Genomic DNA, 22,083 nt, shown 5'->3' on the forward strand with positions numbered 1-22,083 from the left:
ACTTTATTGTCTAGTAACTCAAATTTTTATCATGTTTGTCCTTCCGTTCTTATAATGTGAAATTATATTGGCAGTTTGTCAAAACCTCACAATAGAACACATTTAAAATATATTTTAGAAAAAATTATTGTAAAATCTTATTTTTCACTCTATCACTTATACGTATATTTTTTTTTTCTCTCTCTAAGTATTTCCTTTACCTAGTTTTTCTTTACCTTAATCTTTTTAAATCTTATCTCTTTCAAAATTTGATCGCGTTTTGTTTAGTCATTCTATTAAAGATCATCTTAGCTTATGAGTCTTCCCTTAAAGCTTTTAGATGTTTGGTATTCTCTTGCTTAAACTAGGAGTTTCTTAAGAGTGAAAAGTTCTAGATAAGCGAAACTACCTTAGATGACACTACAAGAAAATCATTAAATAGAAACTAATTTTAGAGACCAAAATAATTAGTTACTATATTGACTAAATTAGAGACTAAAAAAAGTTATTGGTCTAAAGTAGTTTCTATTATAATAAAAATTTATAAAGTACTTTCTAAATTGATATTTAACCTACCAAAATTTTAGTTATTAACTACTTTATATTATAAACTAGTCTCTATTAGTCTTTTAGAGATTAATTTAGAATCTAAAATATTAGTAGCAAAAACTTTGGTAGTTAATTTAAATACCAATTTAGAAACAATTTTATAATTTTTTTTATTAATAATTGAAACCACTTTAGATATTAATAATTTTGTAGTCTCTAAAATATTATCTAATTTAGTAAATATAGTGACTAATTATTTTTTATTTATAAATTTGGTTGCTATTTAATGATTTTCTTATAGTGTGATTGTAGTGTATGAATTTAAACTAGAGCGTTTTGTTTGAAGATTTTAGTAGAATAATCTTGTGTTGTATGTAGAATTTGAAGAACTTATGTTGCATGTGTTTGACGTTCTTCAGTTGCATGTAGAATTTGAAGAATTTTTGTTGCATGTACATTTGACGCTCTTCAGTTACATCTAGAATCTAAAGAACTTTTGTTGTATGTGCATCTGCCGTTCTTCAATTGCATACAAAATCTGCAGTTCCTTTGTTATAGGTAAGTCTGATACTCATTAGTTATACATTGAATTTGAAGCTTGTTTGTCTGCATGTTTATGTTATTCTATAAATGTATGTTTAGTCTAGTACATTGCTTTGCATATTAAACTAGAGTTCTTCCTGACTTGTCTAAGTGGAATCTTCATTTCTTGTGGAATCTTCATTTCTTGTAGTATTAAAAGTAAAGTAAGTTCATTATCGTACTTAAAAGGAATAAACCCATGAAGTAGGATGGGAACATTATTCGAACTTCAAAAGACTTAGCTTAATAAAGAAGGGAGTCTTAGAATTCATGATTATTATCAAAGCCCACCTAGAAGGTCTAGAAGAGAAAGTTGCAGAGCTAAAGCCACCTTACTTTCATGGGAAAATGTTGAAATCTACCTCAATTTGGAAATGAAGGTAGAACAACTTTTTACCTATCACCAAGTTAGTGAGGAAAGAAAAGTACCATTGACCACTTTAAGCTTTCAAAATTATGCTATGTATTGGTGGACTTCCTTAGAAAGAGATAAACATCCCCATAATGAACCTCCAATATTATATTGGAATGATCTTGAGAGTGCTATGAGGCAACACCATGTTCCTTCTTATTATAACCAAAGCTTATGGATAAGCTCTATAGACTCCATTAGAAAAATCTGAGTGTAGAAGAGTATAGACAAAAGATGAAGTTATATATGATAAGGACAGAGATTAGGAAAGAAAATAATACCACCATATCTAGGTTCTTAAGTGGTCTCAATCTTGAGATAAAAGCCAAAGTTCAATTTTACCTTATAGAGATTTAAATGACTTAGTCCAACTTTGCATTAAAGTTAAACAACAAATTTTGAGAAAATGATCAAGTTAAAAACAATTCATACTTTGTACCTTATTACAAGGATGAGTTCCAAGGGGAGGGGGGAGCATTTAAAATAAACATCAACAGAACCTTCCCAAAACCTATCTAAAGATAAAAATGAGCACACCTCACACACTCGAACTAGAGATATTTAGTGTTTTAAATATCTTGGAAGAGGTCATATAGCGTCGGCAACAGAGGACCTACTAGATTGAAGCGTCTCATTGAGACGTGTTGCTGGTGAGAAGACACATGTTAACATTGACGTCAACACTGGAATGACTTCTGGTCCTAATACTGAGACGTTTAACAACTATCTTGGAGTTGTTTCTCCTTAGAGGCTCTCCATTTTGATTAATTCATGGGATGATGTGTTTGGGAGGATGTTCGGGTAAGCTTACATTATTATCGTTATCATATAATGTTTTTTAATATTTATTGATTAATTTTAATTTGATGATATTAATTTTAAGACAAATTTGAAATCCCTAATGTGGAACCGCTTCGATCAAAGATTATATCCAATATCGGACTTAAATTTCGTCAATTTAAGTCAACATTGACGATGAAATATATTTTTGGCAAGCTTAAAGGAGAAAATCCTTGTTTAAAGTATAAACATATTGATGAAGAGACATGACGTCTTTTTGTTCAAAGTCATGAATGTGAAGCTTGGAAGATAAGTGAAGTTACTTAACTATTTTTATTCATATAACATTAATAACTTAATATTATTTAATTCACTTTGTTTATTTCATTTATGACACGATCGTCACTTCTCCTCCATCACCACCTTTGTGCCATGTAAAATGGAAGATGACTCGAATTAAAAAGTCGGGTACATTTAGTTCTGAGCAATCAAAGATAGTCTTAGAAAAAATTATAAGTTATTTTTATCCTCTTTTGCATTTATTTTAAAGCATTAATTATATTAAAAATTTATATGGTTTTGGTCTCTTGTAGGATTCCTTGGTTGAGGAAAGCTCCCAAGGTAATTTTGTCCCTAAAGGTCGTCGCGATATCCTGGTTGAAGCAATTGGACGACCTAAGCATTGTGGTCGTGTTCGTGCAGCTAGAAAAGGGTTGAAATTAAACTATATTTTGGAGTTGCACCACGACACTTATCCTCCTCCCCCAGAGACCAAAGCATAAATGATGAGTAAGATACATCAAGAATTAATGGAGGAGATGAGAAAGGAGGCTGATCCGATGCGGCTAGAGTTGCGACATGAGTTTCTATCGCAACAAGTTTGTGCCGAGCCGGTTGAGGTGCTTGTTAGTCCCATTCCAAAGAGCACAAAGGGGATTTGTGTGGCTCCTACAACATCAGGGGAGGATATCATTGGTGAGACGAGCCAATGCGAGCTACTAGTAGAGGGGGACATGCTTCCTTAAATGGTGGCCATTGGAAAAGTCTATCAAGAGGCCACCACATAACGTTCCTCTCTCCCTTGATGTGGCGAAGGTAATAGTTGAAAGAGTACGAGTACCTGATGCTCGTGTTCCACTACCTTCAGATGAGGTAACAACTATGGCCGATGCATTTTAGACATTCATAGACTGGCTTAGACACCTCATTCGAATTATGCCAGAACCTTCGGTAATAATTTCATTTCATTATATTAAATTATACTTATATATTACATCTAATTTAATACAATTTTTTATTTTATTTTGTAGAAGCCTCGTCGGAAACCAAGTCCGAAAAGGAAGCATGAGGTTCTGATTGGCGATCCTATAGCTTCCTTAGCTGTAATTGCTAGACAAATTGGTCGAGACCCTTTGGAAGTTCCGTGGGATGATACGTTTTTTGAAATAAACATTGACATGCCACTGTACATATACATGTCATATTTGTAGCTGGGGATTAGGAGCTCAATATAAATATAATTTATTTTTTTATGATGTAAGTATCTTTACCTATATTTCAATTTACTTTATGTTAAATTATTATTGATTATGCTTTAACTAATAACTTGTAGGTTTTTGAATGGAGTTCCTCTCACTTAGAGGAAGGAAAATGTGTATGGATTCTTTGATCCCGCATATACTAATCCCATTGGAACAAAGGCAACTGAAACCCAATCATACATTACTAACACCCTGGAAAACAAATTTATTTATGCCCTTATATTAATGAGTAAGTTTAATTATAAGTCGTCAATTATTACTATTTCATGTTTTAAATATTTACTAACTCTTTTTATGGATGATATAGGGGTCATTGACAGTTACTTATCTTATCAATGGTTGAAAAGACTGTTGTGTGGTTATGTTCCCTACACAAGAAGTCATCCACAAGTCTGAAGAATATCATTGATAGGTAAGTACACTATAAAATTAACTCTGTATGTTACTAATTAAGCATCTACTAACGTAGTTTTTTGTATTAATCGATTCATGGCGTGGATAACATCCTAAAAGGTCGATCCAATTCAAATTTTCAAAATCTGGATTGGATAAAACTAAAGGTTTGTAATTTTTGTCTTTCTCTTTTCATTGTTTATCAATATTAACTTTTACTTTTATTGAATTATAGTGTAATAAAAAACCAAGAAGCTATGAGTGTGGCTATAACATTATGCAATGGATGGTTACCATTGTAAGACTAGGCCTTAAAAGTGGCATGAGGTAACATGATGGTAAATTATTTTTATAATTCTTTAACATATATGTATCTTAAAAGTAATTTATGTCAACTGTATTTTGTAATGCAATTCTTCACGGATGAGCGACCAATGTCTTCGGAACCCATAGCATATGTGAGACATTCTTGGTCCACATATTCCTAAATTTTTATAACTCTAGGATAACTAATGAATAATGTAAGAATGAGATAGATAGATAGAGATATATTAGTAGTGTTTGTAATACATTTTTATCAATATATACAATTTGATTCTGAATTTATGTATTTGTCTGGCTGGGTTATAATTGAACAGGTCAATTTATATGGGAATTAGCATTAAACAAATTGTACTAAAAAAACACAACCATATACAACGACGACTATTTACCATAGCTGCATTCTTAAATCCAGCGTAAAGATTTATAAATGCGGCTATTTACCATAGTCGCATTCGTAAATGCGATTTATAAATGCGGCTATGGTAAATAACCGCATTTGTAAATGTTTTACTCCTTCCTCTTCAAGATCATTCAGAAGCATATAAGAATGTGCCTATTTACCATAGTCGCATTTACAAATGCACCTAAATAGCCGCCTTCTTATCTATTGGATTTAAGACTATGTGTACATTAAATGCCGCTATATAGCCGCCGTTTTAAATTTAAAATAGTCGCAGTCTTTTAACCTTTCTGCACCAGTGCCCCTAGGCTACCGCTCTCCTCTCCCTTTTCTACCCCTCTCTCATCTTGCTCTCCAAGTCACTCCTTCCTATATAAAGGGTGTCTTCCCCCATGTATTTACAACATTGAATTTTCAATAGAAAGAGAAACAATGTCAAAGTGTTTAGTGAGTTGAGTCTCCTATTATCCTTGGGTCTTATATTGAGTGCACTACACTTCAAGTGGTGGCTCTATCCTACTCATCTTGGAGTATCCCATCCTTCAAGTGGTGTGACAACATCTCTTCTCCACAAGTTTCCATAATCTCTTTACCTTTTTCCTTCATTTTCTTTACGCCACTTTTCTTCAATTCTTTATGTTATTGTGTTCTTCTTTCCCTTTTTGGTTTTCATTATGTTTTCTTTCCATTTTATGTTCTTCATTTCCGCCCATCATCATCATCATCTAAATCACCATATAATTGTGTTTTCTCTTTGCCCTCTAGAAGAGAACCTTCACACTTACTTAACCACTTGGTTAAGTTCGTGTCCAGTGACAATCTTCTTTGGGTTTCTCACCATATTCTGCTTAAAAAAAACATAAAAAAAGTGAAACCCATAAAAATTTGCAATCCTAAAATTAACTCATGTCACCTTTTAAATGAAAACTCATAGGTCATTGGGCAAAGTGTTTTTATGAAAAACTTCTACTGAAGTAGTCAATGAAAGAAAATTTTGTTTGCTGAGTGACCAAAAGTAGTGGGTTGTGCTAATGTCTTTGGTTGGATGAGCAAAATGCTAGCTAGGCAAATTTCATCATGTGTTAAATTCGTTGGGTGAGACAATTGCTCACTGGGCGAGAGGGTGTTTTTTGAACTTTGATAAAAACATGTTTTTAAACATCTCTAAATGCTAAAATGGGTTTATCTTTCACTCAATATTTATATTTGACTAATATATTGTATTTGAACATTTGTATGATGTTATGATTGGTAAATTTCAATTTATTAGTATTTAAATTAACCTGGAAGTATATGTATGAATGCAAATCATTGATGATTTGGTTGTGCTATAGCATGTGTTATAATGTAAATAGAGTTTTTACTAGTGCGAGTATTATGTTGAGATGTTAGGAGGATGCATTGATTTTTGGACTCTATAAAAGAGATGTTCTTGCTCTCCCTATACATTGGAATCACATAGATGAAGGTGGCCAAGCGTTAAGAGTCAAAGAAGATTTTTATGACCTATCTTGTGGTGTGAAAAAAATTGTATTAGGTAGGTCATAAGGAATTTACCCTATCATATGAGGATGAATTTTTCTGATGTTGACACTTTGTTATGAGGATTTCTTAGTGGTGTGACATGTGTAGGTCTCTGAAAATAATTTTAACGCACAAGTCTTTTGGAAGTAGAGTCAAGTGTTTGTTTTGTATGTTAGTGGATTTCTGACATGAGTAGTGAATGTTATATGAGAATTGAGAATAAACACTTGATTATTGGTATGTTGTAGTTTGAATTATGAGACATGAGATGTTTTTTTGAATGTTTATCTATTATATAATTATATTGAAAGTTTTAAAAATACTAGTTTACCCTACTTTCTTGCTTCTATTTATTTTCTTATAATCTATGAGCGCGTGTTACGTGGTTGTAGAGGCCACTAAGTGATAGATCTCAGCAATAAAAAGTTGAGAAGTTAGTATAGATATTTGAGAAAGATTTTTGTCTTTGATGTATATATTTAAAAACCCTATTAAAAAGGATATTATTTTGTAATACAATATTATGAACATTAAAATTATATATATATATATATATAATTGTATAATATAATATTTATGTAAAGTATTTGGGGATGTTATATGATTGAAGGAAAACAAATTGTTTTTTTGTGTGTGTGAAATCCAATAAAATTGTAATTGATGACTCAAATCGAGATGTACAATGTTATTTTATATAACATTGTAAAATGAAAAAGATTGAACGAGCTTTCAATCTACCAATAAGTGTATTATTTTTTATAGTGTTTATCTTTGACAATATGAGTATTGAGGGAATCCTTCTTATGTGTTTGAAAAATGAATGTATAGATGTGTGAGAAATGAAAGTTTATAATTTAATGATAATTTTTGCATTTATATTGGTCTTTTATGAGCCTTGATATACATTTGGAAAACATTTTTTAATATATTATACCTCTAGAAATTGGTATATTTATTTGGAATTAGTTTAGTAAACATGTGATATGTTAGAGAACCTCTTTATATCTTTTTGGTTGCTAGTTCATGCATATTTGATTCAAGCCTTCAGAGAAATTGAATGCAAAGTTTATAACTTAAAACTCCTTTAACATAAATGACAAAGAATGACTCAAACAATAAGTAATTTATTCAACGAGTCTTATAATTCAAGCAACAACTTGTCATTCAAGTAAATAAATGACAAAATGCAAACTTTTTAATAATGAAAGATATTGAGAGAATGACATTGAAACATATATGAAAAGGAAAAGATAAAAGTGTTTCTTGTTAATATTTTAGGTAAGGTTTGAAAAAAAGATGTAAGCTAAAATTAAATTTAGTAACTGTCGAAAAAATGATGAGCTTTAAAAGAAAGATTATAAAAATAAATTAGATGTTATTATTATAGATGGAATTAGAGGGAATATTTTGAATAGCTGCACGAAGATAACAAACACATGGTGTTGCTATACTTTGAATCCTCCAAGTTGTGGACAATTTATTGGCCACGAAACCATTTACTTCAGTGGAGGACCATAACCATATTAAAAAATCTAAAACAATATATCATCACAAAATATTTATTTTTCAATTTTTTTAAATAAATTATAATATATTTATTTATTAATTTATTTATTTCCAATCCGTGTATTTCTGGCTGGAGGTATTGCATCTTCAAATCACGTCCGCCACTAACCAACCACCTTTTCAATATTTAACTTTTGAAAATGATATTATACATATCATTTGTACAAGTATAATTTTATTAAAATAGTAACCACCAATACATGGAGAATAATATATAAGGAGATGAAATTAAATTATTTTCTAATATTATAATTTTCATGATAAAAATTATGATTTATTATTTAATTATTTACTACAATTATATTTTAATAATAAAATATATTTACAAAACTTTGAATATATTCAAATACTAAAATATATATTTGGTGAAAAAATAAATCTATAATAAATGTGTTCAACAAATTAGTTGTTAACTTACAAATTTTTCAAAGGTTCAAGTTAATAAATTAGTTTATTAAACTAAAAGTGTTTGATAGAATTAATAGATATATTAATTAGTAAACATAAAATAACATAATTATATATTTTTTATTATATAAATAAAATTTATATTTTTATGATTTTTTATTATGTAATTATAATTTTAGATTTAAAAAAAATTATTATTAAACTTTTAGTGTTTTTGTTTATTTTTAAAAGCTGTATATTTTTTTGTTATTTGAATAAATTATTTTATTCAAACTAATTGATCTAATGAATAACTTTTCAATTTAAATTATTTCATATTAATGTTTTTTTACAAATTTTAATGTGTTTACTTTTCATATAAAATGAAACATTAATCTTTAAATTATAATGTTAATTTTTTTTTAATTTGAACTACATAGAAATTCAAAAGTATCTCATCAAATATATAGTGTAATAACATAAATAAAAATATTCAATATCTTTTTAATAATACTTTATATTAAAATGGTATTTATCTCTATAAAATTAAAAGTAGATAATAATAAGTAAAAAAATATTAAAGATAAAAATAATGCAAGAAAAAAATTATAAGGAATAAAATTTAAACGATTTGAATTACTTTGTAATTTATTAACTGCAAACTTATAAAATAATTTACTTCATAACAATTTATTACAATATTTTATGAAGATTAAATTAGTTTATGAATTAAGTAGCTTGTTAACCTTCTCTATCACCATTAATATTTCTCAAATTCAATAAGAAAGTTATTTTTTACTCAATATATTTAAAATATAATTGTAATCATTATTGCACATCCCTTGCCCAAAAAGTCCAATACTTTCTATTTTTTAGAGGTCTACGTCTATTGCCTCAATTGTACTCAATTCTTATTCTTATTTATCCTTAAACTAAAAGCTTAATTCTTGTCAGTACAATTTTTGTAGGCTATATTATAAATATTGTTAAATATAGTAACTTTTAAAATTATTATATAGAACTAAAAAATAACACTAAAAGCTGGTATGATTTGATTTTAGATTGTAACAGATCGAAAATGAATTAATAAATTGGCATCTGAAAACAAGATTGGGTAGTTGAACATTCAACCACTACTGTGAATACTAACCGCTGTAATCACCAGAAAGATTTTCGCATTTAATAAGGAGAAAATAAGACACCTTTTTCCTGTCTCCATGTTCGTGTGAGTCGAACACCAGACACAAATTCGAAGAAAAAGTGTTGAGGCAGAGATTGAAGAGAATGGAGGGTGTTGTGAGCCCTGAAGAACCATCACAGAGGTCACCGTTGGATTCCAGTTCCAAACAAGACACAACCAATGAAGTATTGAAAGACAGCACTGATGCCGAAATCACCAAGATTCGTCTCATGAGGGCCTTTGTTGAAGCCCGAGATCCCTCTTCCAAGGTACCCACATGCACAAAACCATTCAGAACAGCTCAAGTTGCCACCTTTTCTTGCAACTGTCATGGTTTTATGAAAGTAGTGCTGCATTTTCCTTACCATTATTGTGGATCATATGCATAAAATAAAACTATCTTTCTTCTTTACCATACTAGTTTTTTGCATAGCTAATTTCTGCCCAAGAATCTATGGTTCAACCTTTCGAACATGCTTTTAGAATTCAAAACTTTATTTGAGAGATTCGAATTGGGTTGCAGTTGGATTTACAGCAATGTTGGTATATACCTGAATAAAACTATTTGTGACCCTGATATTTCCAATCAGAATGGAATGCCCAAAAACGAAAATTGACTTTTATTTGGAACTAGAAGTGTAGTAACTAAAAAAATGCAGAATTGATGATGCCGAAGTGGTTTTGTTCCCCTACCACTTGGCGGATTAGTTTGGAATTGAATTTGGTTGAGCTTTGGTGAGTGGGCAGGAAGTGGATGATTTGATGATTAGAAGATTCTTGCGGGCTCGTAATTTAGATGTGGAGAAGGGTTCGGCGATGTTCCTGAAGTACTTGAATTGGAAACGTTCGATGATTCCAAATGGTTATATATCACCATCAGAGATTGCCGAAGATATTGCACAGGAGAAGCTGTTTGTGCAAGGGCTCGACAAGAAGGGTCGACCTATAATTGTTGCCTTTGCAGCAAAACATTTTCAAAACAAAAATGGTGCCGATGGATTTAAACGTATTATTCTCACTTCAGATCCATTGCAATTTGCATTTCAAGTCCTCTTACTTAATGGCAAGTACTTTTTCTGTATGCAGGTTATGTAGCCTTTGCTCTTGAGAAGCTATGTTCAAGGTGCATCCCTTTTTCTCTGTTAATTCATTCATGTGCACACTAAAATGTTGAGTTCCATACTACTTTAGTCCGTTCAATTGATCCTTCTGGTCAACTTTAGTAATTGACACTACTGAAAAATAAATGAATTATTAATTTTGGTTATTATAGTTCAATTTGATCTGCAACATGTTGTCAATTTCTCATACCATTGATGTCACTTTTATGAACTCATAGTATTAAATTTGGTCGGTACGCAACTTGTCCTGATTGACATAAAGACTTGTTGGGTCTTTTGACGGGTGATTGACTAGAAATATTTGATGTTAATGAGCAATCAATCAATCTAATATAAGAAACTAGGACACAAACTTCAACTCAAAATTAAGACAGTGAGATTGTGGATTTAGGTCTTCCCTTTTATATGTTACTCAAACTTCTCATTTCTAGAGGCTTAAAACTTGCAATTAGATACCTACAAAACACTAATTTGAGGGTAACAGAAGCATGGGGGACTACTAAAGGAGAAAACTAAAATCAAAAGTTCTATTTGAACCAAAAAGTTCCACAAATGAATTTGAGATGTATGTGCAGCTGCATTTTGGAGTATAGACGTGAAATTGATGTTTTGGTCCAAAAGTTTAGTTACAACCTACACTGAGAACTGTGAATATCATTAGAAGATTGTAAAGATTGTTAATATGCCTATTTAACATGTCAGGATGCCACCGGGCCAAGAAAAGTTTCTTAGCATTGCAGACATTGAAGGATGGGGATATGCAAACACTGACCTTCGTGGATACCTTAATGCTCTATCCATTTTGCAGGTTTAAGTTTTCCTCCATTCATCAACCACTTTTCTCCACAAATCATGTGCATAATTTGTGTTTAACTGAAATCTGAAACATCCAAACCTCACATGTCCCTTTTTCTGACTGCAGGATTGCTACCCTGAAAGATTGGGAAAGATGTTTATTGTACACGCACCTTATTTGTTTATGAAAATTTGGAAAATGATTTACCCTTTCATTGATGACAACACCAAGAAAAAGGTGACACGTCAAATTCATAATGCATGTTATATTTGCTTGAGATGTTGTAGGAGCATATTTTGAATGCTGCAGTTGTGTGCAGATAGTATTTGTGGAGAACAAAAAGCTGAAATCAACATTGCTAGAAGAGATAGAAGAGAGTCAACTCCCAGATATATACGGAGGCCAAATGCCGTTAGTGCCTATCCAGGATAGCTGATTAAACCATACTTTTTAAGGCTTGTTTGCCAATTTAATCTATCCAAATAATTTCAACTTCTGTACCAGAAAAGTTAAATACATATTGGAGTTCTGTAGTTTATCAGATTAGGATATGCATATAATCTATAATCTATGATATTCATTGCTTAGTGAGGCTTATAACAGGCTATTTCACAAGAACTTTTCTTTGTATGCTATTTGCTACGTCAAATTATCATAAAAGTATCTTTCCAAAAGTAAAACATTGTTATTAATGACAAAATTCATACACATATAATGGTTTGTTTGTGTTTTGTCCAATCATACCTAATGAGTTGGAATCTACTTAGCCCCATCCATACTTATAGATACAGTATATATAGTCCATAGTGAAGAATTTATACTAAATTAGTGGATTACAAACTCTATCCCATAATTTTGGGTCACTCCTGTATATGGGTGTAAATTTTCTCCCATTTGTTAATCAACAATGAATGCAAATATAAACTTGCTATTCTTTCACTTTTTCTGTCATGTATCAATTTTCTACCTCTTTAGAGATGGAACAATCCTGAATTTTATATTCAATAACCAATTTGGATGTACCTGATTCGCTGCAAGTCCAACTGCATAAAAACAAAGGTGCCTTGTGGAATATTTTATTTGATTAGGCCTTCAAATATTAAGTGTCCAAAAATTTTAAATGGAAAAATAGACTATTTCAATGGCACCATTTTAGTAAGCAGTGGCAAAGATGACAAGGCTTGCTCGTGTCACCATGGCAGAATCATAACTAAATTTCAGTGTTACAGACAAACTTCTATATTCGTGTGAAATTGATGAACGATGTCCTACCTTGATACTATTACATGGATTTGTTGATTATTTGTAGAAATTTAAAACTAAAGAGAAATATAGAGGAAATTGAGATTGTAGAAGACTTTTTTTTGAATATTTTTATATCTAGTGTATGTATGATCTCAAAAAAAAAAACATAAACATACATACAAAGAATATAAAATACCCAAGCAAATAAGTTAAAAAAGACAATAATATATAAAAGCGTTTCAAAACAATTAGAAATAAAACTTCTAATGTAAAATATAATACTTAAGCTGATTCATGCGTTAGTGTGCACATATACCATTATTTTGTGAACACCATCGTCATGACAACCAAATTATAAATAACATCTAGATGAACTAGTCAAAACAAAATTTGATATAAACTTTATTCCATTAAATGAACTAATATCATATGAACTTCTATCACATTATCCATAACATTAAACACATTTATTACATCACATTATCCATAACATTAAACACATTTATTACATCAACATAGGTTAATGAGGAGTTCTATCTCTCATCAAAGTTCTACATTCAATTTTATAGTGTAAATACAAAATACACATCATAAAATGATCTTGCAATTTATATTTCTCACACACATTATATTAAGGAGAGAAACACTTACCTAGATTCACAAGATACTCAATGTGATAAGTTATTCAATCTTGTGTCTTGATAATTTTCTTTTCAATTTCCTTTTTTTGTCAGAATCTTTCTTCATGATTAATGGTGAGCAATTGTTCATTGTAAAGACAAAATTCTTATTTCTTTTCTTGTGTCAACAACCATCAAATTGGTTATATTTTTTAAAAAGGTAACTTCTCATACTAAGCAATATGTCCTTTTATTTTATTAAATCACATTTAGGCCATAACTACATTTCACACGAGTCACATTATTTTATTTACTTATTTTTCTAACATTCGCTGACTTGACTCATGTGATATGGTAATACTTCATGATTTAATAATTACATAAATCATAATGCGCATTAAAAGACCTTAAATGAGTTGGTTTCATCATTAATCATAATTAAAGATATAAAAATAATAAGAGTGATGATGGTTACATGTCATCCAATAAACATGTTCCCTTCCATGTATTACTATATTATCTTTCTCCTTAATATGACTTTACAATGAGAAGTCCATAATAAGTTCAAACATAATGTCAATCTCATCAACAATAACATAATTTATAGTGCCCATATACTTTACATGGCAAGTAAATACTTTAGGCAATAACTCTTTTGTTAAATGACCAACAATAATAAAATTAATTAATTAATGCTAATATGTTCCGTTAACACTTTATATCTCTGTACACTTCTTTAACAAAAAAATATTTCAATTCCATATGTTTAACACATTTAAAATACTCGTCGATTTTAGAAAGAAGACAATGTAGAATTATCACAATAAATTCTTAGTGGCTTGACAATATTGTCAACTACTCCAAGTCCTAAAATAAATTTCCGCAACAAAAATTAGCCTGAATTGTGACATCAAAACATGCCAAAAATTTAGCCTCCATGTTGGATGCACCAATGACCAACTACTTCACACTTTTTCGTGAAATTGCTCCTCCAACCAAAAGATTTACATAACTAAATGTAGACTTTCTTATATCCACACAACTAGCAAAATCTGAATCTATATATCCAATTACCTCAACATTATCAAATTAACTATAACTAAGCATTTGTTTCAGTGTCCCTTGCAAGCATCTTAAGACTTTCTTTGCAGCTTTTCAATGATCCAATTAATCCTATATTACTTTGGTATTTACCAGACATACCAATTGCAAAGCTAATATTTGGTCTCAAACATGTTTGAGCATACATCAAACTCCCAATAACATATGCATAAAGGATATTCTCCATCGATTTCTATTCCAAATCATTCTTTGGACATTGCATAAGACTAAATTTGTCTCCTTCTATATTGGAACGAGAGATGTTGAACATTTATCCATTCTAAATCTATTTTTATAAATATACGTTTTATGAGACAAGCCTAACAATTCTTATGATCTATCACAAAATATTTCTATTTATATCACATAGTATGCCTCAACCACATCTTTCATTTCAAAGTTGTTAGAGAGAAACTTATTGGTCTCACTTAATAAAGCAAGATCATTAGTTGCAAGCAATATATCATCAACATACAAAATCATAAAAATAAACTTGCCTTCATTGACCATCAAATATAAACACCGATCATCACTACAAAAAAAAAATCACTTTGAACAACCACCAAAATCAGTTGCTATGCACATTGGCAACCTAAAGATCCTGCCACCAAATAAAGATGGCAATGAATACCCTAATCTCAAAGCACTTATCGATCGACTCATAGATCAATCGCAATTTAGTGACCAAAATTTTAGTCACTATTTTGTCACAGAAAGTTTGGTCACCAAAATTTTAGGAGATCAATTTAGCGATAATTTTTTGATAGGAAAATCGGTTGCTAAATTGGTCACTAAAGTAAAAGGAGATAGCGACTATCGCTTTTTGTCTCTAATGGGTTGAAATAATTAAAATGAAATAAGTTACGATGGCTAATTCGATGACTAAATTTGAGACCTATAGTGATCAAATTCATTTTGATGGCTATTTTTTTTAATTACAGTGAGTGATCCTATTTTGGTTGCTAAGTGCCTGTTTGGATCAGGGGGTGGACTATTCCTGCGGACGGAAATGAAATGAAGGTGCACCCATTGTTTGGATCTGGGGATGAAGGAGGATGAGGGAGCGGGGGAGTGATGGGTGGAAGGTTCAGGCTTCTTCTCAAAGCTACCTAAGGATGTCTGCAATTATGCATGTGCCCCCATTTTTTTTATAAAATCTGCTATGAATTAATCACATTTAATTTTGTATCTATTTTTTTAACTATCCCATGCACATATAATAAAACATAAAAAAATAACTAAAATTGTAAAAAAATTTATATATTAATAAAAAAATTAACTATATTAATAATATAAATATTAAAATAATGATAATAAATATTAATTAAAATCATTTCAATTATTTTAATTTTATTTCAAATAAATTGTACACACCCAAAAAAAATTAATCATTTATAATAAAAATAAAAATATTAAATATATTTCTAATAAAATAAAGATGCCTATATATATTAATAAAAATAGTATAAAAATTTAGTTAAATTAATTTTTACAAAATATTTCATATTTTATTATTTAAATATTTTAAAGATAAGAGTAAATTTGTAAATGTATATAATTTAAAGAATCATAAATAATATTAAAATTATCTAAATACATTAATTTACATAAGGGTAAATTTGTAATCTTACAATTTACACACTTCAAAATAATTCAAAATATCCTTACAACCATCACATCACTCACATATTTCAATAAACTTTCCTCACATATCCATTCTAACATACCCCAATCCAAACAACCTCAACTTTCTTCACACTTTCACTCCCCCACACCCTCAACTTTCCACTCCCTCACACCCTTTAATCCAAACAAAATCTAAATGTTGGGTTGGTCATTAATAGCGACCAAGCATATTTTCGATCGTTAATGAAAGGCTTTGTAGATTTAGCTTCTAAATCATTTTCGGTGGCCATTTTTATATGTATTATTAATACTTATTTTAAATGGTATTTCGACCTATTTATAAACAATTTTCAAACCTGCTTATAAGTACTCAAAATTCAATCAACCTAAACAGAAATGAACTCTAATACATAATTTAGGAAATTATTGTAAGCAAGTTAAAAGAGTCAAATCTATTATACAATTTAACATACCACTAATCTTCTTTTGCACTATTATCTCTAATGTGGTTTCCTTTATGATGTCCACTAGTAGTAGGATCTAAACGGTCTGACATGGAATTATTCATTTGAATGTGTTGTAAGACAAGTTTCATCTACTCATCTTGTTGGAAGATGTGTTCACTTTGCTCTTCATGATTTTTCATCAATTGCTTCATCTTTTCTTCTAGTGTCCGCTCCTTATCATATTTTTCCATAAGTTCAACATTTAACTTGTGAATAGTCTCACAAATTTCTTCAATTTGATGGACTACTGGAGTTTGGCTTGTAGGATTTGAGTTTAGGATTTAGGGTAGCACTTGTGGAACTATTAAACTTTTTGCTCAATACACAATGTCCAAAGACATTTCCTTTTTTATTTCCACCTCCAACAACATTCATGTATATTTCAGTGTCATCAATGGAGGAAACATGAGATTTTGCAAAGATGAGCCTTCAAGCATCTAATGTTGTTGTGCTTCTTCTCGATATTGCTTATATTTCTCTTGAAAATGAAATCAAATTGATTATTGTGAAGAAAACATATAGTAAAAATTAAATTTTAACTTAAAGTTTAAACACACCGCAAGCTCACGGGTCTTATCATTGACCCATTGTCCAGTCTTCAATTCCATTGTCCAACCTCCTAAGCAGTTGGTTGTAGTTCAAGCTACTTAGTCTACATAAATTTAATAAAAAAATGTAATTGAATAACTAAGTCTAATATATTGTATTTAAATTAAATTTATAAAAACACAAAAATATAATAATATTACCATTTTCTCAAAGTGAGCTGCAGTAGATATGGAACCATCACAATAGGTTGATGCTTCCTTCTCAACAACCCAATTTCTCTTAGCAATGACACTCTTGTTTTTGGAATTCTATAAAACTCTAATGTTGGTCCAAGGTTACTCAAACAGGTGGTGGAAACCAGGTCCATTTATCTTAACCATACCTAACTTTGTTCTAAAGATACAGGAGCTTTTGTATAAAAAATTAATCTACTAAGTTGGTCTTGTTTCGAATCCCACCTATACTCTTTCTACATGAAAAATCAATTAGAAAACAAACATTGTAGAATAATAAATAACATTTTAAATGTAATTATAACTGAAATTATCTTAAAACTCTCTAAACCATCAATTTTCGAGCTGAAAAAGAACCTTCCTTCAAGTGGGACTGGGTTCATCATATTTTTACTTGATGATTCATGAGATTACATTGGAAGATCCATTTGGTGGTACAAAACTGTGTTCATCACCCCATTCAAACAAAAAGATTTTAAAGTTTTTTCATTTATTTTAAATAATCTTATTCTTCTTGTTTACTTTCTCAATTTCCAAACAAAAAGATTTTAAAGTGAAGATTCAAAATTTTGTGCACAATAGATTGATATGTTCTATCAAACTTAATCTTCTTGGTTAAGACAAGTGTAGGAAGTTAAAGAACAATTAAATAAACAATGAAATTAATACTAAAAGAACATAAAAGACAAAGATAACATCTCAATCAACCATCAGCTGGTTCCTACTTTACTCAATCAAACTAAAAATGAAGTGAAAAAGTGATTAAAATGTAAAATAAATTAAGCATGCATTAAATAAACTAATACACATATTTGGAAGTGGAGAGTCTGCAGTGACTGCATTTGGCTGTAACAGTGTGGTGTCTGATGAGATGAGTGACACTATGGGGACCTCAGCCTCTATTAATTAATGAATTATTAATATTATGAGTGGTAATGGTAGGTGTGAGAAGTGTTGTTGGAAAGGGTTAGGGTTAGGGTTTGAGTGGGAAGTGGTGGTCTTTGTAAGTACACAAATCAGGCTTTTCTGCTTTACACAGAGAGAAAGAGGTTTATCTGTAACAAACTGACGGGGGTTCCTGTACTTTTCTGCATCACTGTTTCACGTTGCCAAGGAATACACACTATTGCTTATTGTTATTATTATTATAATACATAACAACACTTAAATAAATACTATAATTTTGTTCTGTTGTGTTGTGGTGACTTTAGTATCATTGTTTGCCATTAATGATTTTACTGTGCATTGACGTCCTTTGTTGTCTGTTTCCTTAATGAGTCTTCCTGCTTTGTAAAAAGCTAAATACCTCAGTGAGATTTTCTGTGATTTCTGTAACACCCTAACAGTAACCCAATCACTCCTTCGCGAATTCAATGCTAACCAAACAGACCAACCCCACCTTTCTCCATTCACTCTCACCTTTTCAATATCCCAATTTCAACACACTCTTCTCTTTATCACATAGCTTTTCAACTCTTCTTAATGCCTCATACTTTTATATCAATCGGACAAAACTATTATTTTTCTCATATTTTAACCATTTCACTACTGCATGCTTTCCATTCCTCACAATTCCTTCATCATTGAACAATTATAAACTTTACTGTATATAACTTTCTGCACCTCATCTTACTGGTTTTTGTGTGTGTGTCCCAACTATTTATTCTCATTTTATCAACTTATTATAATTAGAAAACTCAACATCACTTTATTTATATTCTAAAACATAGTTTTATCAAAGTTAACCAAGTTACCCTGTGATAGTTTGCAATTGAAACACAGTATAAAAAAAATACTATTTATTCATTATTATAAATATAATTTCGATAGAAAAAGTTGCATGCATGCAGCTTTTTGTTTATTAGTGTTTGTTTACTTGTGAATACATGGAGAAGGGGTAAAATGGAGAAAACGAAGGTTCCTTGTTTGCATCCAAGTGTCTTTTGTTGTTGACTTAATGTTACATTTCTTGGTGGCGTGTCAATTATAAAGTTAGGTACCGTATTTTGTTTATATGTTCTACACTTCGTTTATCTATTTGCATTTTCACTAATATCAAACGAAAAACTTCTATATTTTTAATCAAAGACATAAAGTAATATTTTGACCTAAATTAATTCAATAATATTTTATTTCAATCCCTTTTTCTTAAAATTGTTACCTTCCAACAAAGTTACATCTTGTTTTGATGTTTAATAAAAAGTTTAGGTTTAATTAAATTTAAGTGTGTGATGAATTTGAATATTCTCGATTAAATATTTATTAAAAATTATATTATATTGATTACTTACAATTTATATATTTTTAGTAGAGTATTTAATGTTCTATTTTGTTGTTAATTGATGTGGTTGTTACTTTGCATCCTTGTGTATCTCTATATAAAAAATAAAAATACAGCTTAATTAAATTTTAATTTTTTGTAATTTAAATATTTTCAATTAAGTGTCTACAAAATTGTGTTCTACTAAGACAGAGTTTTTTCTATTTTCTTTAATTAAATCATGTGACTATTTAATTTTACATAACAATAACAAAATGAAATTATGTAACCTTTATCAAACGTCATTGTTTTGGCTCTCCACATGTTGGATTTAATTTTTATTTTAATATTTATTTTATAAAATGAGATGATGTCATTTTTTCATAAAGATAATTAGGTTTTAGAACTTTATTTTTTTATTTTCTAAATTCGTGGTGTTTTATTTGAGACTACAGAATCAAATGGTTGTGTAGTTCATTTGAAGATAGAAATCAAAATAAAAAGTATTAATAGTTTAGATATTTAATAAATGAATTTTTTTAAGAGAAACTAGATTTAAAAATTAAAGATATCTAAAATTTATAATTTAATTAAGTCAAAAACTTTATTCTGATTTGTATACAATATTATATTATAGGTAAACCTTAATACAATGAATTCTTACTAAGGTCGACTTTCTCACTATAGACTATACGAATACACTGTATGATTACAGAAATAGTAGACATTGTATTCGTTTTATGATTAGTTTTAACTAATTTATTACCGATATATGTGTAATATTTCTAACTATCATATTAGTAAATTTAACTAATTTATCACTATAATATGACGTTATGGGAGAAATGCAAACTAAAATACTTAATTTATATAAGATACTAAACAACTTTTTTTTTTTTATATTTATGTTTGTTTGCTTTTTATTTGTTGTGATCTGCAATTCCCAAAGCATATTTTCATTCATTATTGTTGGACTGATACACAATATTATCAATTAATTGAAAATATCATTAATTTTAAATAAATTATTATTAAAATCAATAAGTTTATGGTGCAAGTAGTTTATAAAAATAGTACTATAATAAACTTTTGTATCGTGGATATAGGTATTCATTTCAAAACAAGTGCAATAGAATAAAAAATAGTCAGATAGTTCTTAGTTAAATTAAATTTGTTATTACTCACTAAATAATCAAAATAATAAAAACTATTATTCAATTAAAATATTTCATATTATATATTAATTTTCAAAATATTGTGTATAATTATGCTCACAATATTTCATATGACCATTTTACTTTATGGATGTAATTCTTTTAGTCTTTGTTTTCTTTTTAGCTTAGAAGTTCCGTACTATTTGATTTATTTACATATGTAGACGTATATTTTATTATTAAAGTTTCACGTTGCAACATTACTCATAATAAGTGATGACCATTATTAGTATTTTTTTATATCATTATGAGACTTATTTTAATATTGATAAAAGTTAAAAAAAAAACGAGTTTCCCACAATTTTTTTTTTCAAAAACCATAAAAAAAAACACAAAAAAAGTTTAACCAAATATGAACAATTATATTAGTGATAATGACTATAAAAACTATAACAAGATATAAATAAAGTACAATTCAATCAATTTGTAAACAAAAGGTGTGTTACTAATATATTAGGGTTTTTTTCTGGGAATAATTTATGAGTAGGTTTGAGTAACTTTTTACATTAAACCATAAGTGTAGGGTGAGGGAGCTTAGGGCATGACAGAAAGTTAGTGGTTGGTTACAAGGCCTTTGCCGTACTGGGCCTTACGGACTTCAATATTTAAGGTGCCGCCCTAGGCTAAGCCTACAGCATAATACATAATACATACATACATACATGTATATCAACTACTAAGTAAGAGTAGAAAATGAGAAATTCGTTGAAGATAACTTTAACAAAATCTAAGTGTGAAAAGGAGAATAGTCTACCAATTATTAGTTTTATTTTGTATTGTGATTGCTTTAAAATGTGTGAATCTTCATTCACAGTAATACAAATGTGGTTCCAAACATAGCCTAATTCTGCACGAGACAGATTAATCGTATTTTTCAGAGTTTTAATACATATTTTCGGTGGTGCTCATAACATTCCACCAGATAAACTGAATTTAGATGAAAAAGAAAGAAAGTAAACAATAAAAAGAGAAAAATAAGTTGTATTACCCAATAAATAAATAAGAAAATATTCATCCAAGATAGTGAAAATTAATCACTTGTAAAAGTAGTGTATTTTGCATATATTAAAAGTAACTAACACGCATTGAAATCGATTAAATATCGCAGTATAAATATCAGTTAGTGAGATATTATATTATTCAAACTCAAAAACCTATCAATACCACTTCTTCTACATATCGATCAGTAGTAGAC

The 22,083-nt window shown here is 29.4% G+C and overlaps 1 protein-coding gene across 1 annotated transcript; it reads left to right on the forward strand.

Annotated features, from left to right (window-relative positions):
• The first annotated feature begins 9,501 nt into the window (after positions 1 to 9,501).
• LOC137821626 (Sec14p-like phosphatidylinositol transfer family protein) lies at positions 9,502 to 12,214 on the forward strand. Its single transcript, XM_068626307.2, has 6 exons — positions 9,502 to 9,886; positions 10,365 to 10,623; positions 10,704 to 10,740; positions 11,441 to 11,546; positions 11,661 to 11,771; positions 11,854 to 12,214. The coding sequence occupies exons 1-6, from the start codon at positions 9,722 to 9,724 to the stop codon at positions 11,968 to 11,970; spliced, it is 795 nt and encodes a 264-aa protein (XP_068482408.1). The 5' UTR covers positions 9,502 to 9,721; the 3' UTR covers positions 11,971 to 12,214.
• Positions 12,215 to 22,083: the final 9,869 nt, after the last annotated feature.

This window comes from Phaseolus vulgaris, chromosome 9 (genome assembly GCF_051622355.1).
Source record: "Phaseolus vulgaris cultivar YP4 chromosome 9, ASM5162235v1, whole genome shotgun sequence".
NCBI lineage: Eukaryota > Viridiplantae > Streptophyta > Magnoliopsida > Fabales > Fabaceae > Phaseolus > Phaseolus vulgaris.